This window comes from Podarcis tiliguerta (assembly GCF_965153285.1).
Source record: "Podarcis tiliguerta genome assembly, chromosome: 1".
NCBI classification, from domain to species: Eukaryota; Metazoa; Chordata; class Lepidosauria; order Squamata; family Lacertidae; genus Podarcis; species Podarcis tiliguerta.
This window is the reverse complement of record NC_139534.1, coordinates 41,026,203-41,053,925: the sequence shown is the minus strand read 5'-3', so window position 1 is coordinate 41,053,925 and position 27,723 is coordinate 41,026,203. Positions and strand designations below refer to the sequence as shown.

The 27,723-nt window shown below is 41.3% G+C and overlaps 1 protein-coding gene and 2 long non-coding RNA genes across 5 annotated transcripts; 1 reads left to right on the top strand and 2 right to left on the bottom strand.

The window, feature by feature from the left end:
• On the top strand, window positions 1-25,712 carry ACMSD (aminocarboxymuconate semialdehyde decarboxylase). Its single transcript, XM_083413027.1, has 10 exons — window positions 1-126; window positions 3,346-3,390; window positions 9,434-9,530; window positions 10,030-10,079; window positions 14,654-14,890; window positions 16,465-16,558; window positions 19,768-19,863; window positions 20,294-20,466; window positions 24,946-25,044; window positions 25,538-25,712. The coding sequence occupies exons 1-10, from the start codon at window positions 70-72 to the stop codon at window positions 25,598-25,600; spliced, it is 1,011 nt and encodes a 336-aa protein (XP_083269153.1). The 5' UTR covers window positions 1-69; the 3' UTR covers window positions 25,601-25,712.
• LOC310665493 lies at window positions 6,033-6,750 on the bottom strand. The gene is made up of 2 exons (XR_014505501.1): window positions 6,178-6,750; window positions 6,033-6,146 (listed from the first exon to the last, which is right to left on the bottom strand). It is a non-coding gene; the product is annotated as an uncharacterized lncRNA (long non-coding RNA).
• LOC310665042 lies at window positions 21,746-27,681 on the bottom strand. Of its 3 annotated transcripts, none has more exons than XR_014505158.1 (3): window positions 27,399-27,681; window positions 25,177-25,321; window positions 21,746-21,939 (listed from the first exon to the last, which is right to left on the bottom strand). It is a non-coding gene; the product is annotated as an uncharacterized lncRNA (long non-coding RNA). The 3 variants fall into 3 exon arrangements; XR_014505159.1 differs by lacking the exon at window positions 21,746-21,939 and adding an exon at window positions 22,963-23,471; XR_014505160.1 differs by lacking the exon at window positions 21,746-21,939 and adding an exon at window positions 24,308-24,375.
• Window positions 27,682-27,723: the final 42 nt, after the last annotated feature.

The window sequence follows — 27,723 nt, the reverse complement described above, 5'->3', positions numbered from 1 at the left end:
ACAAAAGCACAATTAAGTTTATCGGGGGCAAGCCTTTGTTGAAACTAATCTTCAGGTGAACCTACAGAAATGAAAATTGACATTCATAGTCACATTCTGCCTAAGGAGTGGCCTGATCTAAAACAGGTAATAGCTAGACTGGATATTTGGTACAAAAGCTCTAGGTACAAGTATTGCTTCTGATTGCTATGAATGTTTTCAGCTGAGCTTTATCTCTCATACTTCTGGGCTTTGAGAACTCCCTTCTGGGTATATTTTTTTAGGCTGAACTCTTAAAGAAGAAGATGACTGATCTTAAGCTCCAAATGCTCCTGGCCCCCTAGCGTTTGCCAGAGGGCATTTTGACTATTCCATTAATTTGAATCCATTAAACAAAGATGTTCTGGTAGTTGCTGGGTAAAGCAGACAGGGTTCTCTGTGTGTTGTTTTTTAAAAAAATTCTGACAGGAAAATGTCCCTTTTCTTTTTCACCTTTTAATAAAAATATAAAGTTTTCAGCTGCATTGCTGTGAATCAAAACACAGTGGGTTTGGATAGTGTTCAGTGAGGTTGTCTTCTCCCACCCCCCATCCCCCACCCCTTGTTTCAAGCCACATTTGCAGTGTTGCACTTTTGGAAAGGGGATGGAGATGTCTTCACACGCATGGCCTTTTTGGTTTCCCCAACCCTGGAAAAACAACAACCCAGAATTCTAATTAACTAAGTTGCCATCTGCACCTACATGATGGCTGTATCACAAATACAGACCCTGCTTAAGTATGAACTGAATGCAGCTTATGTTTTCTAGTCAGATTGAAGCTGGTTTGAGGGGGGGAAATGCATCAAAGAAGAGTTTCTCAATAAACTACACGATCGGTACTGTGGCCGAAGTTATGTGTATGCAGCTTGTAAAACTAGCAGTGGGAGCACTCTGGATGCAGAGTAAGCTGTAATGTGAACATACCCCTCATTGGCATCTTTCTTCATCCACTGAAGGCATCATTGAGTTATTAGTATACGGTGCAATCCTAAGCATTTTTATTCAGAAGTGCTACCATTCAGTGGGACCTATAAAGGTAAAGGGACCCCTGACCATTAGGTCCAGTCGTGGCCGACTCTGGGATTGCGGCACTCATCTCGCTTTATTGGCCGAGGGAGCCGGCGTACAGCATCCGGGTCATGTGGCCAGCATGGGACTCATAGGCTCAGTGGGACTTACTCCCTAGCAAATATATCTAGCATTGCAGCCAATGTATTTAAATGCATAGAGCTAGTTAATTTATCAGAATAAATCAAATATCGTTATATTGGGTGATATCTAGTATTTGTCCTACTTGAAGTAATCCCATTGATATTACTGAAGTTAAATAGCTAAGCCCATTAATGTCAATTGGTCTAATCACAGTGTGACTTAGACTGGATACCACTCAGCATTAGAAAAAAACAAAAGTTTGAGAATTTGTGCTACTTGCACTGGGTTATTAAACAACCCAGTAGCATACACAATGCTGCAGGAAATGACACTTACCTGGGAGGGAGTAAACCTCACTGAACTCAACAAGACATACTTCTGAATGTCTTAGATGTATATAGCTGTGGTCCCCTAGAAAATGCCCAGCCCACTAAGTTGGCTCAGAAGGATACTATGGTCAATGGCATTAAAAGCAACTGAGCGATCAAGGAAGAATAATAGAGATGCACTCCCCCTGTTCCTCTTCCAATCTATCAGTCAAACTATTTATTTCAACCTATCATTTGACTGTTTCTGGGGTCTATATCTGGTCTTTAGTTATTTTCAGCAAAACTGAGAAGTTCACATTAAAACAGTACTTTGATTGGGTACACTATGAACTAAGAGTTGGGTAACTCTTTTTACTAACATACCAACTTAATCTTAAACTGGTGGTAATCAGTGCATAAGCACATCACTTGCAAAAAGAACTTGATTCTGCAGAGGGGTGTTGCGGGGGATAGTCCATGCAAAGTACAGTTTGACATCAATGGAAAACAAAAATTGCAGGTTTTGTGCCAGGTTATTCATGCAGATGCATTAAAGTTGCCTCTATGTGAACTAGTTATTGGCTATTTCAGAGTACTCTTTCAGTCTCTCATAATGAGATATTTCAAACCCAATAATCTTTGAAATAAAAGAAAGCTGCCTTTCTTTCATCTGCAATCCCCAACCCCCGGATATTAGAAGAGTTTTAAACCTCTCTGGGAGAATCAATGGACATTTCACTTGTGTATTTGAAGCTTTTCTCTGCTCTTTAAATATTAATAAAAGAAGGTGACCTTCACCCCGCTTCTGAAGCATAGAGGCTGAAAGGGAGAATCAATATATGCCTACACTAATGATTAACTAATTACAGCTCAGCAGATTTTTATTTTTTTTATCACAAACCCAAGATTTTACTCCTGGTTTCATAATAAAGGCTTAGCATTAAATGCACACATACTTGGGAATAAGTCCCACCTACTTCACAGGATTGTTGTGAAGATAAAATGAGGATGGGGAGAACTATGTATGCCACCTTGAGGTTCTGGGAGGAAAAGTGCAGATTTCCTGTCTTTTATGCCACCATGGGCTGCTTTTATCCAGTAATGAAAAGGCCCTCTGTCCTCGTGTCACCTTCTATATCAATAAAACAGGGTCAGTGGTTGTTGGTGTTTTTGACCCCAGCATTGGAGCAAAGCATTGCAGCTCTTGTGCTGGTCATTACTGCACTCATTGTGCTATAACCTTAACTGTTTACTCATTGTGCTAGAACCTTAACAAGGTTCAATTGCAGTAGGTTCCATTAGAACACAATCCTAACCATGTGTCATCAAAAGGAAGTAGTACTGAATCCAATAGAAGTGGACTTTAGTCACAAGTAAATGGGGTTAGGATTGCAGCCCAAGTCACAATTGCAATGGGACCCAAGTGCAATTAAATTGCTGTGGGTAGAACCCATAGATTATTGCTTTCAACATGTTTTTGTTTGTTAATTATTTATTCTGCTGGAAGCTACCTTAAGCATTGGAAGACTAGTCCTAAGAGATCCAGTCCATCAGGTCTAGTCTAATGTTCAGCTAGTTCAGCACTCTATTTCTAATAAGGGCTGGCTGCCTCCTAGACTACATAAACAGAGCCTGAACACAACAGATATAAATGTGCAACCACTCTATTATTGACTTAACATTTGTTAAGTAGCCATATATTCGAAACAGCGCTCCATAGCTAAGAGAAATTTTTGGAAACCCCCAAAATAGCCCTACATCCCTATGGTCACAATTTGGCTCTAGTCAGAATAGTTCTTCACATGATATCCTTAACTCCTGTTTCAATGGCTATGGATTTAACCATATGTATACTTCTCCTCCTAGAGATATGGCTATGGTGGATGGATTCAGCTGGAGGAACATTGTGAGGTAAGCTGTGTTTCTCACCTATGTGACCCATGAATACAAAATTATCTAGGAATACATATTAAAATTATGGAAAAATCTATATGAATAAACCCTACTGAATTAGTCCAAAGATTCATCAAATTCAGCTTCAGATTTTTCACAGTGGCCAGCCATATGCTTCCGGGAAGCCCACAAGCAACACATGAAGGCAACAGCCCTCTACTGCTGATGCCCCTTCCAGTTGAGGTATTGAAAAATGATACTGATTCAGAACTTAACTAATAGACTGATCCTCCATTATACTGACTACCCCATATTGTGACAATGAATCCTATTAATTAATTAGGTCCTGTATGGAGGTGTACCTTCTTTTGGCTGTCCTTTATCAAATATAAATTTGAAAGCTCACTCTCTCACACATAAGAACATAAGAAGAGTCTGCTGAATCAGGCAATGACCCATCTAGCCCTGCACCTCACAGTGGCCACCCAGATGCCTGTGGGAAACCTTCAAGTAGGACCTGAACACAAAAGCACTTTTCAGTAAGTAGCCATTAATAGCCTAATCCTCCATGAATTTGTCTAATCCTCTTTTAAGGTCATCCAAACTGGTGGCCATCACTGCCTCCCGTGGAAGCAAGTTCCATAGTTTAACTATGAAGAGGTACTTTATTTTATCTGTCCTGAATCTTCCAACTCTATAATATTATTTTTGAGGTAAGGCAGTCAGAACAGGGCACAGTATTCCAAATGTGATTACAACATAGATTTGTATAATGGGATATCGGTGGTTTCCAAGCATGGAATTTGCCTTTCTCACAGCTGTTGCACACTGGGTCAAAACATCTTCATCAAGCCATCTACTATGACATCAATGCCTCGGTCATGGTCAGTGACCACCAGTTCACGAACACATGTTATCTTTCAAACTGTTTATATTGAGAAATATGTACAAATACCGTACACATTTACAAAACCAGGTGGTGTTATGGACACGAGCCATGTGGCACTTAGCAAACTGAATGGTGAAAATTGCAAGAATATGTTTGTCTACTTAGTGTGCCTGAAAGACAGAAAATATACGTATATCTGGAGGGAAGGCACTTTGACCAACTAACTCTCTCATCCATAACATGTTACTGTGCCTTATTTTAATGGAAGTCATGACATGAGCAATGACACCTTTCTGTACATGCAAACCCTTTCCTATACCTGATTTGTTCCATTCACAAAATATTTAATGGAGGTCCAGGTCCTGAACTCAGTCCAACCCATTTTAAATGAAATTAATCTGGCCTCAAGCAAGCTCATTAGCTCATTTCTGCTTCCCAGGAGTAAGTAATTACTTCAAGGCCATTCCTACACTGCCTGTAAACTGAAGCCTGCGGAGAGAAAATTCTGATTAAATAATATGTACAGAGAGGGGAAATCCCACAGCTCTTAGCTAAAAAGCAAAGGACTAAGGAGCAGTTAAAAACTCACATGGTTTTTAAATAACCCATGGTTATTTAGAGTTATTATATAGAGAAAAAGTGAAATGATGCCCTTTTCAGTTTGCCCCAAAAGTAACTGTGGAAAAAATAAGAACCATTGTATAGATCTGAACAAATACAATATCCCAAACTCTGGAAACCTTTTAAGAATTTTGCTTTCTTCACTTTTGCCCTCTGAATCTTTGTCTGAATCATTTTCTTCATGTCTCCATAACAACCACTGCCTAAAGCTCATTCCCTCTGAAAAGCAACTTTTAACAAGCTCAAGGATCACATCTCAAATTTGCCATCACCTCAGTAGAATGAAAAATTATTGTACATGACCTAAAAGCTGGCCTATATTTCTGCCTCTCTGGAAATCAGATACAGTTGTCTTATAATAATTTTGTAAGGTTAAACACCTGAAACAGCAGCTTTAAAAAATGTTATTTTTTATTATTTATACCTAAGATGCAGTGACAGCAATTTAGTGATCTCCATAACAATCAAGTGTTAAAAGAATGTACTGGATAAAGAACATATTGCTAATTAAAAATACCTTGTCTGTTAATCATAATATTCAGCATTCATGAGGTAAATGCTGGGGAGTGAAGGTACAGTGTTAGAAGATGGCTGCTCCACCATGGAGGCTACATTTGCCCCACCCATCCCATAGTCAGAGAAAGGCTCTGGGGCTCACTCCTTGCATGAAGGTAGTGGTGCAAGGAGTCACACCACTGCAGTGGCCAATGGGGTGAGGGTAGTAGCTGCCTTTATAGGGGAAGCACCACCCTCAGATGGCTTTGACCCTCCAACCCTGTAAGATAAAGGCATGTGGAGTTGTTGTTGTCCGTCCCGTCCCCCCCATTCCTGTGCAAACTCTATGCCTGTTAGTGTTTATGGTGGTGGACACTTTGCTGCAGATATTTTTACAGTCATTATTTTACACCAAACACATGTCTCATCATGAGTCTTCACTTCAGGGATATGAGGGCAAAGAGCTCTCACAACTGGTTTTGTGCACCCTAAACCAGTGTTTTTCAACCTTTTTTGGGCAAAGGCACACTTGTTTCATGAAAAAAATCACGAGACACACCACCATTAGAAAATGTTAAAAAATTTAACTCTGTGCCTGTATTGACTATATATAAAGTAATTCTCTTGAATAGGAATCAAATAAACACAAAGAAAGTATTTTATAATTACTTTATTATGAAATAGTAAGTAAACAGAAATATGAAAAATTATAAAATACTTTATTCAGTGCGCAACCTGGGCCTGTTTGGCTGAACACAAAGCTGATATTCTGGCTGGAATCGAAGAAAGACACACACAACAGCTCTTCGTCAACAGCTCTCAGTCTCTCTCTGTATTTAGTTTTTATAGCAATCATGCTTGAAAAGCTCATCTCACACAGATATGTAGTGGAAAATGGGAGCAATGTCAAAATAGCTTTGTTTGCCAGAAGGGGGAACTCCTTGGCAGTATCCAACCAAAAACTGTCCAAAGGTAGATCAGCAAATCTTAGCTTGAAACCACGATTTTGTCTCTTTTCAGTTAGTTTCTCCTGCTCCTGTAAAGTCATGTCCTTTCCACCAACTGATGCTGAGCTATAAGGGTCCCTAACCCAGTCAAGGCATTCAGTGGAGACTGAAGAGAAATAAAATGACAACTTCTCCGGTCCTCCTGGTGACTTGAGTCGCGACGTCTTCTTCTCTCCACTGCTGCGCACACTGTGCTCGGGCAGGAAGGAAGTCAGAAGATGATGTCCTACTGTGATAGGTCCAGGCTGGAGTCTGGACCAATCACAGCCCGGACATCAGAAAAGTGGAGGGTGTCCCCCTGAGGAGCGCCAATCGGCGCCCCTGCTGGCCGAGGGTGGGGTCAAACCCCCCCATACCCAGGACACAGTCCGGTGCCCGCCTAGTGGGCACACCAGGCAACATCTTGCGGCACACTAGTGTGCCGCGGAACAGTGGTTGAAAAACACTGCCCTAAACAAGCATACTGCTTGTACAGTGGAGGATGCTGTCCGCTCACAAGTGCTGAAGTGATCAGCCACCGGTCTGCTTGACTTCTGTACATGGAAGAGAAGGCACCAACTTGCCCTATTTCTCAGGCAACTGGCTCCTGTCGCTTCAGAAGGTGAGGCAGCTTAGAGCAGGGCTTCCAAGACTCTCAATCCTTGGGAAGGTTTATGTTTTAGGTTTTCCATTTGATATATTACAGAGTTACTTTTTTTGGTTAAAGGTAATTTGAGTTACTAGCTTTATTTATTTTTTTGGCTTGGTAAAGCCACCATAGGGTGCCTTGACCACATCATTTTTCATTCAGTAATTATTTCATTGGAATGCACTGCTATGTGGTGAGAGCTCAGGCTTACCACATCAAGGGAAGCTTGTTTTCCCTTAGGTAGCAGTTACCATCTCCCATCACACAACATTAAAATGAAAAAAGAAAAACACACTTTGCTTCAGCTTTACTATATCATGTATTATTTCCTCAAAACATTTTATGAAAAAAAAAAAAAAAAAACCCCAACAGGCATATATTGAGGTTCAGTTTCATCATCATCTGACTAAAATTGTATTTTCTTGTTTTTTGCTAGAATTTATGGAAGTCAATATCAATAGATGTTGGGAAACACTGTAATATAACCCACTGTTTATGTTATAAAACAAAGATTTAGCATCAAGAAAGGAAGCCTTAGATTAACTTTATGAAGAACTCAGTGTGGCAGTCGTAGCTTGCAATGGAAAACTAATTTTCTCTGGATCCATGTGTGTCGAATAATTAACTGCAAAGCCTCTGAGAATCAGCTCCAAATTAATTTTAACTACAGATCCAGCAAATAAATGCTTGTATTAAATATATCTGGGTCATGTGTGTTCATGCTGATGATAGAATGACTATGTGATTTAAGCCCACACCTTTTAATGAGGAAAGAGCTACCTCCGTCCATCTAATTGAACTAAGCAGATTTGTTTTCATTCTGCATTGGGCTTGCTATAGTCTGCACATCACTAATGCAGATGGAGTGGGGGAGCCACTGTTTTTAATTAGGACATTGCTCATTGGAGATTCCATCTCATAGCATAACCCTTCAGGCCATTGGAAAGGCTATTATTTCTCTTGCTACAGTCGGCATTTATTTATGAGGGTTTAAAGGAGAACCCCTAGAGAAATTATAGTCTTTTTAGTATTGCTTCAGTACTGCAATGATTCCATATAACAATCTGCCAGCCAAAGAACCGCACAACTTACTGTGCATACCAAAAAAATATTCCCACTGATCATAACAAAATGAATCCCCATCATCTATTTTTATACAACAAGATGCTTGATTCCACCAGGTCATTTCCATCTTCTCTAAACCGTTTGGTGCCTGTTATGTAAAAGTCAACAGAGGACTCATATATCCATACTCTGTAGGAATATATGCTTAAGTTCTTCCCTCCTGGCACTTTGGAAAATAAATTCTTGAACTATATTTGCCAGAGGAATCAGATGGCGGCACTGTAATTATAGCTTGTGATATTTGGAGCAATTTTCTTGAATTGTGACGCAGCTGCCAAGTCATTCCAGGAGCCTGCCAAAATATAGTCACAATGAAATTTGGGGGGGTGGGGGTAGAATTGAGGTTTTAAAATATTTATCAGTTGTTATGCATGATGTATGAGGCTAGTAACATATTCAAGGTTTAAAATGTCCTTGGTCTCATGGCTTTATTAAGAACTTGCAAGAAACCCACTGGGTCAAAACACAAAGTTGTGAAGGTGCAGATTACTTTTTAGGCAGGCAGAATTGCTGTACTGTATTGCTTTCAACACCCGCTAAAACTTCTTTGTTTAAGGAAGCCTAACTGGACGTGAATTTGTAATGTGTAATACATAATGTGTAATTATAATACAGATATTTGGTTTGAAACTGCTGTTTTTATTTACATTTTAACATTTGATTTTATCTTTATTTTTAATGGAGTATTTTATATTTTTTATGTAAACCTCTTAGATGTTTTTGTTGATTAAGAGCTATGAAGTTTTTTAAAATAAATAAATATATTTAGTCCAAGAATAGCCGAAGTAGTATCGTCCATATATTATGAACTACAATTTACAGACACATGGCTTTGCTATATCTTTTCTTAAAATTTTTTTACATTATAAACCGTTTTAAAATGTGTTTTAATAGTGTGTGTTTTTTAAACAAATGAAGAGTCTAGGCCCCTTTGGGAAGGAGAGCAGGATATAAAATTAATAAATTAAAAACTTCTATCAGCCGCAACTTCAAGTGATGGGAGCTGTAGTCCAGCAACATCTGTAGGGTGTCAAATTGGCTACCCTGCATTTAGCTCACCCTTATGATCCATCACAATCATGGAAATTAAATACAGCATGGATTCCTGCCATATGGCCCCAGTTTTCTAGCATTACCTATGTGTCACAGTAAACTGCTGTTATGTTAAAAAGATCAGGTCAGCAAAAGGCGTTGGGTACTAGATTAATAAATAACAGACAGGAAATACATGAAAATATTCCTTTAAAAGGAAATATAATAACATTTACCTTAATAACTGTTCCCCATTTTTTACAGAGGGAAGCCAAAATGATGAAAGATGGGAAACTTTTCAGAGTTATCCAAGAGAATTGTTGGGATCCAGAGGTTCGGATTAAACAGATGAACCAATCAGGTACTATCAGTATGGATGTGTACTATGCAGATGTCCAGTATGGCAACAGTAGCTCTTAAAAGATGCTTTTGCAAAGCATTAACAATTGATTTTCAGAATATATACTGCATTTTTGTTGAGTAAGAAGAGCTAAAGCAGACTGCAAAATATATTACTACAGAAATGCACCGATAAATTTCCATCTACATTCAAACCTGGAAGCACCAAAGTAACAACAGTTCAAGTGTTCCTCTTGAAGAGCCATTCACTTGTAGTGGATTATTTTTCAAAAATATTCATTAATTGCCTCCCTCCAGGAAAACAGGTTCAAGTTTACAGTATTTCTAAAGTAGTTGATTGCTATGTGGTGAAGAAAACAATCCCAAAACTGTTCCCCCCCCCAGTAGTCCTAGAGAAGTCTCATTGCTCATAAACAAACTACTCTGGAATAGTTTGCTTATTTTTTAAAAAATTATTTAATGGCATTTATAAAACAACTTTTACTAATTTTGTTCTACAGGAGTCACTGTCCAGGCCCTTTCTACAGTTCCTGTCATGTTTAGTTACTGGGTAAGTCAAGGAAAAGAACTACAGCATTTTTGTATCGTAAAAATCAAGCAACCATGAACTCCACATGCAAAAAGGAAGGCAGAAATCCTTCTGATTAATCAGATACTTTGCAATGGGAGAAGGCTCAGGAAACTAAAGAATGTCAACAGATGTCATTGTACAGATGAGGTCTGATGGATTATAAATAATTGTGTATAAAGCGGGATATATTTGTCTTATTTCTCAGATATATTGATAATGGATGGAAGTTAATTATTAATAACATATCTGAATATTGCTCGTTACAACAAAATTAGTTGCTTTACTCTAATACTAAAGCTTAACTTTCATTTTAATATTGGCTTCTCCCAACCTACATGATTGTGAATAAATTCTTAGAGCCAGATGGGCAATGTGTCCAGTGAGGGCTGAAGCTTCTAGGTGATAGAATGGAATTTAGCATTTGCCATTCAGGTTCCATTTTTGTTCTACTTGTGCAAAAGTGCTTTCAGAGGCATCAAAGAGCAACAGTAAAAACGCAGGCATCTGCTCCAATTATGGTGGGGGCTAAAGAGCTTTTGTATTTGGTACTACATCTAGCGGAAAATCACATCCAGAGTTTCAACCCATGACCTCCTGCACTGAAAAGGGGTGGGGCCTATCATATATATATATATATATATATATATGCAGGTTTTGGTGTCCTCGGGTGTCTTCCCGTGTAAAAGTTGGGGTGTCTAGGCGACGTTTCGACGAGGTCTCACTCGTCATCTTCAGGCTGGTGCTTTCGGCTTCTTGTTACTGGAACAGAGCAGGATCTCAGTGTTTGAGTTCCTATAAATACTGTTGAGGAGGTGTGGTGTATAGCCTCCAATGTTCTGGGCAGAGAGGAGGTTCCCAGGCTAGTGTGCCTTTTCTTCTTTTGTTCCTTAATTACTTGAGGGATATCTTGAGTGATTTCTTGAGTGATTTCCTGAATCCCACTTAGGTGGGTCATTAGGTGTGGATTAGTTGCTAAAGCCTTCGTGTCTTGAACTCTTGAACTTTGTGAAGAGTTTTTCTGAGAAGATGGCTGTACTGCACTTGGTTGTGCTCTGGCTTGGCTTCGTGTATAGGGGCGAGCTGTGGTTTTGTGGCCTGTGCCAGCCAGATCTGTGTAGGGATTGCAGGGGGGTGCAGCATCCGGAGGTGCCACCCTGGTTTGGCTACTGGATGGTGTCTGTAATTTATCTGTGGAGAGGGTCTGGGTTTGGGTCTGGTGTGGTTGATTGGTGATGGCGTTCTGTGTGCCTCTGGATCTGGTGTCAGATTTTGTGGGGAGGGCTAATTTCCAGATGTCTGGCAAGCGGGATGTGTCGTCACGCTTGTTCATGTTGTGAGGGTGTTTCTCTATCTCGATGGCTTCCATGATTATTCTCTTGTGGTGATGTTCCATGTTAAAGAGAGCTGGAGAGCTGAAACGGAGCCGTCTGGAGAGCTGAAACGGAGACCTCACACAAGACAGACACACACACCAACAAACTCCACAAACTAGAGAAACGCCAGAAGCCCAGCCACCCTCCACAACAACCCATGAAACAAACAGTACATAACATATCAGACAGGATCCTCACCTCAACTGAAACCAAAGTACTCTCCAAAGGTTTCAACTTTGCAGTCGCCCCGAGACGCATCCCCACGGAAAACATCATATGCGGAGTCGAAGCTAGCCTAACCAAAATCAATCCAGATGAAGCCAATAAAATCAGACTTGAAGTCACCAACATCCTCTGCTCCAGCAAACCACCCAGAAGCAATTTACACAAAGAAGAACAGAAAGCACTCACCAACCTGAGGAAAGACAACAACATAATCATTCTCCCAGCAGACAAAGGTAATGCCACTGTTGTGATGAACACATCGGACTACCAAGCAAAACTATCAAATCTACTCCAAGACCCTACCTACCAACCTATAAAAACAGATCCCACCACCTATCTGGAAAAAACCACCAAATCCAAAATAAAAGCCTCTCCTATCAGTGAAGAAATCCAGCTAAGAATCATCCCCAGAGAAAAATCATCCAGATGCCCCAAACTCTACGGCCTCCCCAAGATACACAAAGAAGGAACACCACTCAGACCAATAGTCAGCTCCATAGGCTCACCTCTACAAAATCTCGCTAAATTTCTCGCCAAGCAACTTCAGCCCTATGCAGAATCCATCTCTTCACACGTTCCAAACTCCTTCCAGTTCATAGAAACAATAAAGAAGCAAAACCTACAACCCAATGACCTACTTGTGAGCTTCGATGTTGTATCTCTCTTCACACAAGTGCCCATTAATGAAGCCTTGACAGCCATTCAAAACAAATACAATCCCCCCGAATACATCTTGGACCTGACCAACCACTGCCTAACCAACACGTACTTCATCCACAATGGACAAAGATACAAACAGATAGAAGGAGCACCTATGGGATCACCCCTCTCACCGGTCATCGCTAACCTGTACATGGAACACTTTGAAACCAATGCTTTAGACAAGTCAGAACACAAACCCAAACTTTGGCTCAGATATGTTGACGACACCTTTGTAATTTGGCCACACGGGAAGGAAAAACTGGATAGCTTCCTCACACATCTCAACAGCCTACACCCCAAAATACAATTCACTATGGAAATAGAAGCCAACAACCAACTTCCCTTCCTTGACGTCCTAATCTACAAAAAACCTGATGGCTCCCTAGGACACACTATCTACCGGAAAAAAACACACACCAACCGCTACTTACATGCACAATCACACCACCACCCTGCACAAATAAACTCCGTAGCCAAGACTCTCATCTCCAGAACCAAACGCCTGGCTGACGAAGACCACTTGACAACTGAGTTACAGAATCTCTCAAATGTGTTAATTGCCAATGGATACCAGCAAAACAGGGTTACGAAGCTAATCCAAAAAGAAACACCCCCCAAAAACCAAGACACAGAAGAAAACAATGGCATAGCCCTCCTTCCTTATATCAAGGGCACTACAGATAAAATTAGCAAAATCCTCCATAAACACAATATCAAAACAGCCTTTTGCACCAACCAAAAAATAGCCAATATCCTCAGAAACCCCAAGGATAAAATTCAGTTGGAAAACCAAGGGGTTTATGAAACACCCTGCAAAGTCTGCCCAGCCACGTACATTGGACAAACAAACAGACGAATAAATGCACGTATCGCAGAACACAAGAATGCCGTCAAAAAAGAAGAAAAAACTTCCTCTCTTTTCCAACACATGAAAGAAACAGGACACGAAATTAATTTTGCAGATTCCAAATTGCTCTTTAACATGGAACATCACCACAAGAGAATAATCATGGAAGCCATCGAGATAGAGAAACACCCTCACAACATGAACAAGCGTGACGACACATCCCGCTTGCCAGACATCTGGAAATTAGCCCTCCCCACAAAATCTGACACCAGATCCAGAGGCACACAGAACGCCATCACCAATCAACCACACCAAACCCAAACCCAGACCCTCTCCACAGATAAATTACAGACACCATCCAGTAGCCAAACCAGGGTGGCACCTCCGGATGCTGCACCCCCCTGCAATCCCTACACAGATCTGGCTGGCACAGGCCACAAAACCACAGCTCGCCCCTATACACGAAGCCAAGCCAGAGCACAACCAAGTGCAGTACAGCCATCTTCTCAGAAAAACTCTTCACAAAGTTCAAGAGTTCAAGACACGAAGGCTTTAGCAACTAATCCACACCTAATGACCCACCTAAGTGGGATTCAGGAAATCACTCAAGAAATCACTCAAGATATCCCTCAAGTAATTAAGGAACAAAAGAAGAAAAGGCACACTAGCCTGGGAACCTCCTCTCTGCCCAGAACATTGGAGGCTATACACCACACCTCCTCAACAGTATTTATAGGAACTCAAACACTGAGATCCTGCTCTGTTCCAGTAACAAGAAGCCGAAAGCACCAGCCTGAAGATGACGAGTGAGACCTCGTCGAAACGTCGCCTAGACACCCCAACTTTTACACGGGAAGACACCCGAGGACACCAAAACCTGCATTCCTGTACCCGTGAAAATCTACGAAAGCATATATATATATATATATATATATATATATTGCTGCCCCAGCAGGCCTTTAACTAATTAGCAGTGTGTGTGTGTATAAGGAGTTGAATTCCTGTGTGTAGGGAAGCATCTCATTTTCTGGATGATTGCTGTGTGTTACACAACAGTAGCAGTTGCAAAGAATTTTGTAGTATCTGTGTGTTTTCCAGGTTGTACTTTGTGTGTATGGTGCATTAGGTTGTTTTCGTGGATTGGTGCCTCATCAAAGGAAAAGTTCACCATCTCTAGTGTTTGTGCTCCTTTTTTCTTCTTAATTGTCCTGCTAAGAGACCATAGGTTCCTAGCTAAGCTATCCTGTTTAGTTGTTCTGTAAAGCAAAGGGACTTAATTCTAGAGTTCTGCATATGCACTGTTCTTTGAGACTCCACCTAAAGGTTATTTACACAACCAACTTTAGTTTCTCTCCCAATTTGAAAACCACATGTTAATTCTTTCTTCCTTTAATGATTCTTACCAGGCCAAACCAAAGGATACTCTAGACTTGTGCCAATTTTTAAATAATGACTTAGCCACTACTGTGAAGAAGTTCCCAAAGAGGTTTATTGGCCTTGGCACCCTCCCCATGCAAGCTCCAGACCTGGCGGTGAAGGAATTGCATCGTTGTGTGAAAGAGCTTGGATTTCCTGGTGTGCAGATAGGATCTCATATCAACAACTGGAACCTGAATGCCCCAGAACTCTTTCCAGTCTATGCTGTGAGTAGACATTCCCTTGTTAATAATAATAATAATAATAATAATAATAATAATAATAATAGTAAATTTTATTATTTATACCCTGTCCATCTGGCTGGGTTTCCCCAGCCACCCTGGGCAGCTACCAACAGATTAAAAACAGAATAAAACATCAAACATTAAAAACTTCCCTAAAGGAGATGTGGAAGTCTAGATGAGCTGTAAACGACAGATATCATCTTATCTTTCACCGAGGAAGAAGGGAAGCATGTAGGAATGGGATCATAAATGGAGATAGTAGTAGAGTCTCACGTATGTTGAAGCTTAGAGCGATTGGAGTTCTAAAAATGATAACCAGCACAGTGCTGTGAATTGAACCTGGAAGACAACAGGGACCAAGTGCAGATGCTGGTGGACCTGTGTATGTAGATGCTATGAACTTGGTAGTTCCTGTACATGTAAATGCTGTGTACCCTGACATAACAACTTAATCAGGAGACCAGGTATGGAAGTCCATGCCATGATTCTGAATCATGAACAAGGGTTACTCCCATATAAAATTCTTAATGCTACTAATAATAACAAGGAATCATTCATTTTGCACTTAAAATAATTGAAGTGCTTCACACAGAATTTTTAAAAGGGCCTGTACCTACCTAAAGGGTCACAATATAAATGAAGACAAGATGGAAATTAATAAGAAAAGGAGAAAGGGGATAGTACATGTATGTACATGTAAATGCTGCAAGTGGACTCAGGCACTGGCTGATGGCGATTCCAGCCCATTGGAGAAGCCCATTAACTGACTTATAGATCCTCCTGGGTAAAAACCTCAGCGCCTAGGGCTTGCCGATCAAAAGGTTGGCGGTTCGAATCCCCGCGGCGGGGTGCGCTCCCATCATGCGGTCCCAGCGCCTGCCAACCTAGCAGTTCGAAAGCACTCCCGGGTGCAAGTAGATAAATAGGGACCGCTTACTAGCGGGAAGGTAAACGGCGTTCCGTGTGCAGCTCTGGCTCGCCAGATGCAGCTTGTCACGCTGGCCATGTGACCCGGAAGTGTCTCCAGACAGCGCTGGCCCCCGGCCTCTTAAGTGAGATGGGCGCACAACCCTAGAGTCTGTCAAGACTGGCCCGTACGGGCAGGGGTACCTTTACCTTTTAAGACTAGCAATTATTTGTTATATTTTTATCACAACCTTCCTCCAAGGAGCTCAGGAAACAGTATATCTCTTTCTACCCCACCCCAGCACCCTTTCATATCTTCACAACAACCCTGTGAGGTAGGTTGGGCTGAAACATGACTGTGCTTTCTGTCCTCAGTCCACAGAAGCATGAGTGAGGAATTTCATGTGAGCAACTGAGACTGAATTCTTTAGTTGAGATTCCTGCATTGCAGAGGGTTTGACTTGATGACCATAGGATCCCTTAAATTTCTGCATTTATAAGATTCTATGATTATTGCTCTTAGATGTTTTACTCTTGTGTTATAAAAATACCAGACTCTTACGTTGAAACATTGGCAATTGTATTACTTGAAATGTCATATTTTTGGTTGACTTTTTAATAAACTCTTCCCTACTGCCTCTAATTTTAAGGCTGCTGAACAATTAAACTGCTGCCTCTTTGTGCATCCCTGGGACATGCAGACAGATGGAAGGATGTCTAAATACTGGCTTCCCTGGCTCGTAGGTCAGTAGCGCTTACAATTCTTAAAATACATTCATTTTGTTTGTGAGTAACAGCAATGAGCCAATTTGGCATAGTAGTCAGGGTGTCAGACCCAAGTTCAAATTCTCACTCAACCTGAAACTCCCTGCATGACATTTGGCTATTCGCCATCTCTGAGCCCAACCTATCTCACAGGGGTTTTTTATAGGGATAAAATGGAGATGGGGAAAAGTGGGCTATAAATGAAATAATGCAGGGGACACACCTGAAAATGTACAAGGAAGATTTGCACAACTTTTCTTATAGTTCCTTAAATTCATTCATATCCATGAAGTTTGCATCAAGGGGCTTTAATCAGGATGCCGTTGATTGTTCTAAGTTCCCTAATACAGCAGTCCTCTTAAAATGGCTTTAACTAATACAGCAGTCCTCTTAAAATGGCTTTAACTATCACCCTGAGAACTACTGAAAGGGGGGATATAGAAATTTCCACATATGTAATGCCTTGCTGCCACATGCCTCTGGGTGGTGGCAAATTGTGGCAATTTACACCCCCACACCCACCATTATGAGATAACTGAAGCATAGATTGTGTATTATCCTTGAATAAGTATGTTACCACCTTGGATGCTACTTGGAAGCATGAAATGAAGGTGCATAAATCGCTTTTGCTTCCCGTTTTCCCCATCGGAAGTCACAAAAGACATTGCAGATAGGAATAAGCTGCTTGTAATTAACACATGATAGAAAATTGTTAGCTTTGTCAGATCTCAAGATTCAATCTCAATAGCACTATGATCTCAAACTCCCTCCCCCCTTTTACTCCACATGGGTCTTCAATATTTTTTTCTATTTAAGCCCACATGGGACCAAATGTCTCCTGCCACATCTTAAGATACTCCTAATGTTTTGAATATCTTTACAGAAGCAGAAGCATATCTGCCTTCTCTGCCATAGCTCTTTGTTTATACTACATTGTTCATTCTCCCTCAAATGAAAATAAAATTTCTTTTCAAGAATAAAAGTAGCGATGAGAAGATCAGCTATTTTTAAACAGAATTGTCATCTCTCTTTCTGTCTTCCATGGGGATTATTTGCAACCAGCCAGTCATTGATATGATAATCTGTACTTCCTGTGGGTGAAGGTAGTCAATACAGGGCTTGATTCCAACTTCCAGGGCCAGTGATTTGCTGGAAAAAGAGTATCACAGGCAGAAAATGAAGGGAGGTGGAAAGGGGAATGAGTGAGAGTTGAGAGAGCAGTTGCTGAGCCACCTGTGGCCTGGCCTGGCCTGGCCTGCTCGATTGCTTTAAAAAAAAATTAAAAGCATATTGTCCATTCACTCTTCCTTATGGGCAACCTTATTCCCATTAATTGGAAGAGAGACACATATATATGGCACAGCACTCCAGCTATTAGGGAAGATTCAGGGGAGGAAAAATCCTTGGTTGTAACCATTGAAGATGGAAGCAGAGGACTATAACCCCAGGTACCAAGGTTCCCTAAAGGTGCTGATAAAACTTCTCTCAAGCCAGTTGGGAATTCTTTCCACTTTTTATAAATGAAAAAAGTTCTGTAGTGTTACTCTTGAGGATATGGCAATGTGTATGTAAACAGGCTAAGTGCTGTACTTGTAACAAAACCTTATCAGGAAAATGATGCTACCTTTTAACTTGCTTGCTTATAACTGGCACTGAGCAGTGCACCATAGCTGCACCTATTAATTTGTTTTTATTTTAAGTACCTAGCGGTGAAATATCAGCATTGCACAGTATTACAACATCATCCCAAGTTGAGAGAGATGAATAGGCAAGGGGAGGGGAAGAAGTCAATGAAGCAGGCAGATTTCTGTTCCCCATATAGATTTTTTTTAAATTGAATTTATATACCACCCTTCACCTGAGGATCACAGAGTGGTTTACAGTATAAAAACAGAAAAATACATACATATGTTGTGTAAACTCATCATATGCATTCATACAACAATGTATTATCTAATTATCTCAAGGGGCAACAAAGCACCATTCTTCTGTATAGCAGCAGCTCTACATGGTCACCACAATGTATTAGAATGGCTCACACCCATATGGAGCAGGCAAGCCTTCCCCAACCTAGTGCCCTCCAGATATTTTGAACTACAACTCCCATCATCTCTATTCTGAGTGGGGCTCATGGGAGTTGGGAATCAAATATCTGAAGAACAGAAAGGAAAGACTGGAGTAGACTTTCATACGGGAAGGTTCCACATCTGTCACACTGCACATTCTTGGAAGTGACTTCTCTGGTGCAGAGAGACTCCATGCAATGTGGGTTCATTATCAATGTGATAGGGGACCCTATCAAATTACAGCTGTCGTGTTGTTTCCAACTAAGTTTTAGTCAGAGTAGACTCACTGGGTGGGATTCAACTAATGAGGCCCATCAGCATAAGCCCTTTGTAAGGACTTCCACTTCCACAATTGGGGTTCCTCCCTTTTCCTCCCCAATGTCCCCTGAAATTGGCTCGGGTGTGTGTTGGAGAACCCTTAGAACAGCAGGTGAGGAGAGGAGAGGGGGATCGCTCCATCTGCAAGCCAAATGCTGATTGAACAAGAAGAAGAACATGGTGTTGAATTCCTCCTTTGAACTTAAATTAGTCACGCCCATCAATTTCAATAGATCTACTTTGAGTGTGACTAACATACTTAGACAAGTATTCCTCTGAACTGTAACTTTCTGATCTAATTGTTTTAATTGCCCTTTTAACTTTTTTAATTGTTGTGCTTTTAGCAGGCTTTTTATTGTGTATTTAACTACAGTATGTGTGACAATTTTATAATGGTTGTAATACTTATCAATCACTTGATAAGGCATGTAAGCTGTATATAAATTAAAAGAAACAACAATAACAATGTAGGGGTGTCTTGTGGCCCCTAATCTGTGTTTCTGATTCACATCTCTCAGGAACATCTATGTGACATGACACCATCACACTCATTTTCCTGGCAAGTAGCTGCTAATAAAGTGGAAAGCGAGCAAGGAAACTCTTTGTGTGATCATGTTATAGCATATGTCATCTTTTCTTAGGTGTTACTGGTAAAATATGAATCAGGGACCTGGTAAAGTCAAGTTGGAGTATCAGTTCTTCAATTATACACAGTGGATTTCACAATAATTGTGATAATCTTTCTTTAAAAACTATTATGCATAAGTACCGTAGAAATAATTAATAACTCTTTCTTGCTATTAGGAATGCCCTCGGAAACAACCATCGCTATTTGCTCCATGATTATGGGAGGGGTATTTGAATTGTTTCCCAAGCTAAGAGTTTGCTTTGCCCATGGAGGTAAGTATCTGAGAGCAGGAAGGCTGGAGGACACACAGAAATCATCAGTATACAACTCTTTGCCCCAACACACACTAGTCATGGGGTGGTAATTCAACACTAGCCCTACTCAAAGTCAGCCCATTTAAGCTACTGGGCATTACACGCTTAGGTTCATTCAGCTGGGGGTGGCTAAGGCATGGTAGAGGCAAGGGCAGCACTCCAGGTATAGAGCCAGATTAGACATTTCAAGGTCAATACAGGAAATAGCTGTTAGGAATGTGGATGGGGAGGCAGGGATCACTGCATGTGCATTCCATATGCAGAAAGTCCCAGATTCAATCCCCAACTTGAATATATCAGCAATGTCTATATCATTTCATAATGTTTAATGGTACTCCTAGATATATTCATTCAGGCAAAGTAATTTACAACACATCTTTCTTTTTAGGTGGCTCTTTCCCTTATACAGTGGGGCGCATTTCCCATGGATTCAATGTGCGGCCTGACTTGTGTGCAGTAGATAATAACATTGATCCAAAGAAATACCTTGGTTCATTCTACACAGATTCACTTGTTCATGATGCATGTGCACTGAAGATGCTAACGGATGTAATAGGAAAGGTGAGTGAGATGGTGTTTAACCAAAGACTGCAATTAAGCTCTCTCTCCTTCACTTGAGTCTTTCACACTGAAGAGAAAACTAGATGTGATGTAAATAGTAGGCATAGCCCCCCATCCTAATATGGATTGGGACCATGACAGATAGTGGGGTGGGGGGACAGGCTTTAATCCTTTGGGCCCTGCTGTGTTCCCAGTTTGAAAAGGGCCCCCATATCTGATATTTGCCTTAGTAGGAAAGCTCCTGTTGGTGCAAATGGGAATTTCCTTCCTAATGCAAATGGCAGGAAGGGGGCGGGGAGCAAAGGATTAAAGCCTCTCTTTCTCCATCACACATCAGATGAGGGGGCTCACGCCTCCTATTTACACTTAAAAACAACAACATTCAGACAATTTCCCTGATAGCAAGAAGGAGCAGGATGAGAAGAGAAATACTTGCCATGACATGGAAGCAAAGGGATGGGGGCCACCTTTCCTAGATGCTAAACATCCCTTCTCTCTTGCCTTCCTTTCTCCTGGGTTGTAAACGGAAAGGAAGAGACAGAAGCCAGGGCCTCTACGCTTTGGCACACCCTTAGATTGACTCTTCCTTTGCCCAGGGAATAGGAGAAGAATGAGCAGCAAAAAGACTGGTGAGACAGGGGTTACCTGGGAAGAGAATAAAAACTCATCTTCTTGGTATACTTGAAATGATTACGTATTGCCCATCTTCCTCCAGGGACAGTAATAAATATCTGAGAAGGGTCAAATTGAGACACACAAATAATGAAGGAAGTACAGTCACCCTCTCTCTAACATGCCCCAGTCTTTTAACTTTCCAGGTTGATTAGAAGGAAGGTGGATTAGAAGGAAGATTCAGCATTAGGGCATGCCAGAGAGAAAATGGTGGCATTTTGCTGGTGCTTTTCAAGGTTGCCCGGCCTATTCATTTCCCTAATTCAGAGATCACAAATATGAGAAGTGATACTTGAACATGCCAGCAGTCCACTTGATCTAGACCCTGGCCTTTTGACCTGTTCTGTCCTTATTCACCAATAAAAACCTAGTTGTTGATACTTAATAAATGCATTTGATTGATCCAGTTCCACCTTTTTTACTTGCTGAGTATTTTACCAGCAAACGATGCTAAAAATAAAACACATCAACAATGATATTAACAAAAGCTGATACAACATGGATTAAGCTAGCTCTTTAACTGTGGCTAATTTTTGCTTAGGCGCTAGGCTCTTTGGAGATTTGATACTGTCTGACTTTTATACTGTCAGGTAGGAGATGCTGAGGCACCACTAATCACACTCCAACAAATTGTATCTGAATTGTTTTAATTTTGAAGGTTATTTTAATATTCAGCAGCTTTGTGAGACTTTTCCCCAGTGGAATCAATGCAACTTTCAGAAAATCTCCAGACACCGTGGACTGTCTTGTAAAATTTTCCACATTTACTTCTATCTCTCACTGATGAATTTATACAGCTAGCTGGAATGAAATTAGATACCTTCAACATTCAGTATCTGAGCACACAATCAAAACTTATGCAGGCCATTGCAAAGAAAGAAATCATCAGCTGTCCTGAGCATACCCAGCCCAAAGAGGACAAATGACCGGGAGTTTAATTCTTTACTGACAAAGCATGAACTTCTAGTAGCTCCACTGGTGCACCAAATATGCATACACACACTTCTGGTGGCTAAGCAGCTGGAGCCCCTCCCTGAGCTTATGCTCCAGACTGGACTGATGGAGTCGTGGGTGGCCAGCCCTCAACCCCAAACTTAAGTGCCCTCCTCCAACAGCACAAGGGCAAACAACCTGTGACTCCTTCAACACAGGAGTTGTCACTGTGCCTGTCTCCTCAAGCCCCTCCTGGTCCTGGGAGACAGCAGGGAAGGGAACAGAGGGGATTCCAGCCAGCACCATTTCTCCCTCAGCTTCTGGTACATTCTGTCTTTCCTCCCTTGCTCCTGTCTCAGGGGAGGAACAAAACTCATATATCACTACCCATTTCCTTTGGCCCCGCCATCTCTTCCACCCATGCCTGTATCTGCAACCCTTCTGCCAAGCCAGCAGTTCGAAAGCATGCCAGTGCAGGTAGATAAATAGGTACCTATGCAACCGTAGGGTGGTGTCCAGGAAGGCCACATTGGCCTATCAGCTCAAGGAGAGGGCCTGGTAAGATATGGCAGGACAGCACCATTATGTATAAAGCAGGGCCAGGTGAAGGTAATGTTTTACATCAAAAATAGTGCACAGCTAAGGGGAAATGAATTCCCTCCAGCCAGTTTGTGCAGACACCCATGTCACATTTATCCAGGTATGAGGACTGGCACCTCATTTGTAACCCTCACCCCCTCAAAAAAGGCACTGATTACCAGCATGCATTTTGGCCCCATGCTGGATATGATATCAGACTATGAGAAAAGTGGCTGTGCAACAGACTGTGGAGACCTAAGTTACATATTCTCTTCCTTTGGCCCAACAGGGTGTAATTTGTTTCTCTACTGACCTTCACTGAACTCTTTTAGAAACCATGTAAGGCAATGACTTTTGAAAGTAACAATATTTTCCAGCACCCTGTTTGCTCTGATATCTATTTCTAGAACATCAGCGGACTCAGCTGGTGGATTTGTTATTCTGAGCATTAAGGTATATGTTATTATATATGTTACCATAAAACACAGTTCCAAGCTTAGAATCGTAAGAGAAAGAGCATCTAAATCCCCTAAGGGCATGTACTTTACATATACTTTACATAACAGACTTTTTTACTTTATACTGTACATGGTTGAGGAGTCACATGGCTATATATAGTAGACACATGTAAAAGATCTTGGCCAATCACAGATTTCCAAAACCTTTGCGCCCAATATTTCCTTTGTCATCTATGGCATACATCTCTTCCTTCATGCTTTACAATAGCTTCCAAAAGACACAAGGCAGATTGCAGTGGGCCTGTGCTTTGACATAACTGTGTTAAGATTGAAGTGTTTCTTTCAGAAACCCCATGGTGACACCTGCTGGAGACATTTGGCAGAGGGGAAAATATTTTTGTACACAGCCTCCAGAATTTCCTTCAGAATCAATGCTTTGGGCATTTGTTCTGATATCAGTGACTGTGTTGTTTGATTGTTTTTTTTCTAAGATGTGTTTAGAACATATGTCTGTCTTTCTTTCTCCAAGGAACTCAAAATTGCATAAATAAGGAAATCTCATTTTATTAACCCTGTGAGGCAGGTTAGGCTCAGTGGCAGTACTTGGAGCACCACAGAGACAACTGAAAACTGAGTAAATGTGATATCTAAAAGAGGCAGGGTTTGTTTTATTTAAGTGTCAGTTTGTATTCATTTCTCAGTAAGAAGGAAACAAATGGCTATGGCATGATGGATCACTCCATACACCTACCTCTTTTGTCATAACTTTACTTTTCCCTCCCTCTACTTTAACACAGGACATAATTTATGAATGGGACGCGGGTGGCGCTGTGGGTAAAAGCCTCAGCGCCTAGGGTTTGCTGATCGAAAGGTCGGCGGTTCGAATCCCCGCGGCGGGGTGCGCTCCCGTTGTTCGGTCCCAGCGCCTGCCAACCTAGCAGTTCGAAAGCACCCCCGGGTGCAAGTAGATAAATAGGGACCGCTTACTAGTGGGAAGGTAAACGGCGTTTCCATGTGTGGCTCTGGCTCGCCAGAGCAGCGATGTCACGCTGGCCACGTGACCCGGAAGTGTCTCCGGACAGTGCTGGCCCCCGGCCTCTTGAGTGAGATGGGCGCACAACCCTAGAGTCTGTCAAGACTGGCCCGTACGGGCAGCTCATTAATTTATGAATGAGCCAAAATGACCACAGAAGCTTCAGTACCTCAGAACCTCCACCTTTCTCTACCCATAACAATGGAAGCAATTTGCACAGGAAGAACAGCCTTTCTATGGAGAAGGAAGGAAAGGGGTTGCCTTCTTTAAATACCAAATCTTGCTTTCTTCCTCGTTAATCATCCATTCAGTAACAGCATAGGTTAAAGCAATCACATATACTATATCCACTTACTCGGGAGTGCACCTCATTGCACTGTTTCTCCTACAACAAAAACACTTACCCTCTGAGGTAAATAGTACAATCTTGTACAATTCTCAACTTCCTGGTGTCTTTTACCCACTATATACTCTCTTTTTCTGGCTAGCAATTTGCACACAAAGAAAAACCAAAGAGTTTTAGGATATAATAAACAAAATGTGCCTCACTTATATATAGAAAAAATAATAATGCTCCCCATAGGACACTCTTAAGTTGGAAAATGTGCACCTCTTAAATCAAGGACAAATAACTTTTGGCCCCCCAAGTTATTGTTGGATTCCAACTCCTGTCAGCCCCATCTAGCATGATCAGTGGTCACAGGTGGTGGAAGCTGAAGTCTAACAATGCCTGGAAAACTAAAGGTTTTCCTTCCCTGAATTAGCTGCTAATAATGCTATCCACCTGCTTATTTCTGTTTTCAGGACAAAGTGATGCTGGGAACAGATTATCCATTTCCACTGGGAGAACATGAACCTGGAAAACTTATTGAATCCATGGAGGAGTTTGATGATGAACTAAAGGTATTCTTACATTTTTTTTAAAAAAAACTTTCCATCAGTCCCAGCCATCACAACTTCACTGGCTGGGACTGATGGGAATTGTAGTCCAAATCAGAGCAGGGTTTGTGGTTCAAGAGGGAAAGAGTTGCTTACCTTGTGCCCAGCAGGATTAACAGCTTTCTAAGTCTTCTGGCATGAAGGGCGAAATCCCTTTCACTGCTTGTGGGAGTTTGCAAAACCCAGTGAAAAATGAGGAGCTGATCCCTTTCTTGAGTCCTCTGCATATGCTGAGAGATTCCTGAGAAGAGACAACCACCAATAATGGTTGGCTACTACTGTCCCTGGCTGTTTATTATATTTCATAATTCAAATTCATTTTTATACAACAAGCCACTGGACATTTGTTTGGAAAGAATCCTGGTGCAGATATATTAATTTCTTTTCAAGCCATTACTGTATTTGTATCCAAAACATTTGTTAAGACTCTCAAAAGCCTCCTTACTTTTTGTTGCAGGATAAGCTCAAGTTTGGCAATGCTCTTGCATTCTTGAATCTTGACAGAAAGCAGTTTGAATAACCTCAGAACTATAAACATTTATCGCAGTGTTGGGTCTTTATGTATAATTATGTATCTACATCCTTACGTGTATGCATCCCCATGAAAATTTCAAATAAAAGTATGTATAATATTTATGGTTTACATCTGGAAGCTTCATGCACCTTCATGCAAGCTGTATGCATTCTGAGCCTTTCAACTGCGTAGATCTGGCAGATTCCCTTGTTATCTACAGAATCAATTGTTTGTTATAGTTTTTGATGTTTTGGGGACTTTCTATAGCAGCATTCAAAATGGCCAGTTCTGAATTTCAGGAAACATCTCCTCACATGGAACTGCAGTACAACAATTGTGGCTCTTGAGCTGTGCTTAACAGAGCACAGTTCATGTAGGAATGCTCATGAAAGTACAAGGTGCTGGATGTATTTATAGTAACAGAAGTCTCCCTACTCAGCAAAGCTCCTCAGCAAAGATATAGTATAGAAAGGACCACCTTTGAAGAATTATTAAACATTCTCCTTCAACTATATGAAGAAAGGCTACATTTGTTCTATTCATATGCAGCAGATAGAATAGAGTATCTATGGCTCTTTTTCACACATGGAAGAGGGGGAAATTCTTTATTTGAAACCTATCAGTATATTTGCATGTAGGTCTATTGTTTCATAGCAGTGCATTCATTAAATGCCTTCTAACTTGTTCCATGAACCCCTTTGCTCTTAAGCACTTATTTTACATACTGTTCTGTAGGTGATCCTATTAACATGAAGGTGACCACCTTTTGAATGGGGCAATCATATGCAATTAAATGTAAAAAGAACAATCAGGACAATTCTATATAAAGCCTAATATAAAGCAACCATTCACAGCAGCGAATAATACAATCATCCTGACAACGCAATCATCCTGAGAATACAATCATCCTGGCATTGCTAAGTTAATTAACACCTTTGGTGTGATAGGAGGCCACTATCTTGAGTCATGGCTAAAGCACACAAAATCTAATTTGCTTTGATAAGATCATGTTCAGCAATTTTGTGCTGGAGGCTCCCTTTGACATTCTTTTGCAGAGTAGGAGGATGGCTACTTTCACTTTAGTTCTGAGAAATGCAAAACAGGGCAGATGATATCTTTTACTAAATCTAATTTTTTGTTGGTTTGATGAGCATGCAAATGTTCGTGGTACATCAGATTCCTACTCTGTCACAGAGCCTAAGAGAAATTTAATGAATGTCACTGGGGGCTGGTGTGAGAGAAAGAGAATTGAACCAGAGGCATTATGTCCCAAACACAAGCCTAGATAGCAGCAATGCAGTCTCTGATTGAAGGTTCTGGAGGAAGGAAAGGGGGACAGACATGAGTGATAAGGAAATCTGCCAGCATAATGTGTGATTTCATGAGGGTGCTGATTCGTTGTAACATTGGTTTTGGGCCCCAGGGGCCCTTTCCTTCCTCCAGAACTTTCAGTCAGAGACTACATTGCTGCTCGACTTATATTTTGGACACCTCTTGTCTGCTCCTCTCAGGATAGAAAAGACTAGGTTAACAAGCACATCTCTTGCAGAGCTGTTGTGTTCACTTTCCCTCTCTTATTCTCACGAATAAAACCCTTCCTCCAAGCTCCTGCTTTCCTTTCATTGAGGCCCAGTTGACAGTTGCCTACTCAAACTGCTGCTTAGCAACTGGGTGGGCAGAAGGAGGATATCTCAAGGAAGGAAGGAACGGTTCCCTGCTTCAGCACCATTACTTACAGCCCCATTCATACAAGCCCATTCATGCTTCTTTGTAAGTAAACCCCACTGCGTTCAGTCAGGCTTACCCCCATGTCTGCATAGGGCTACAGCCGGAGTAGTGAAAGGGCACGTGTCAGCATTCAAGGGATCAGAACACAGCAAATGTCTGCACTGAATTGAGCATATCATGGGCCGCTCAGACCTGTCCCCTTTCGCATCAGACCGCCTTAAATTTCACAGCGGCGCTGAAATCCGCCTTTTCCTCCCTGGAGGGGGAAAGAAAAGGCGGGTAAGGAGGAGTAAAGGAACCGAGAAGATAAGCCTCCAGGCAGCAGCCGGCAGGACACAATACTGAACGTATTGCTGCTATTCAATACTGCACGTACTGCTGCTACAATTCGATTCCTCTAA

What these genes read in the sequence shown, in the direction of transcription:
- ACMSD (XM_083413027.1), top strand. Translation starts at nt 70, where the DNA reads ATGAAAATTGACATTCATAGTCACATTCTGCCTAAGGAGTGGCCTGAT. An exon ending in TAAACAGATGAACCAATCAG is followed by an intron (nt 9,531 to 10,029) that starts GTACTATCAGTA and finishes TTTGTTCTACAG; the next exon opens with GAGTCACTGTCCAGGCCCTT. An exon ending in CTGTCATGTTTAGTTACTGG is followed by an intron (nt 10,080 to 14,653) that starts GTAAGTCAAGGA and finishes GATTCTTACCAG; the next exon opens with GCCAAACCAAAGGATACTCT.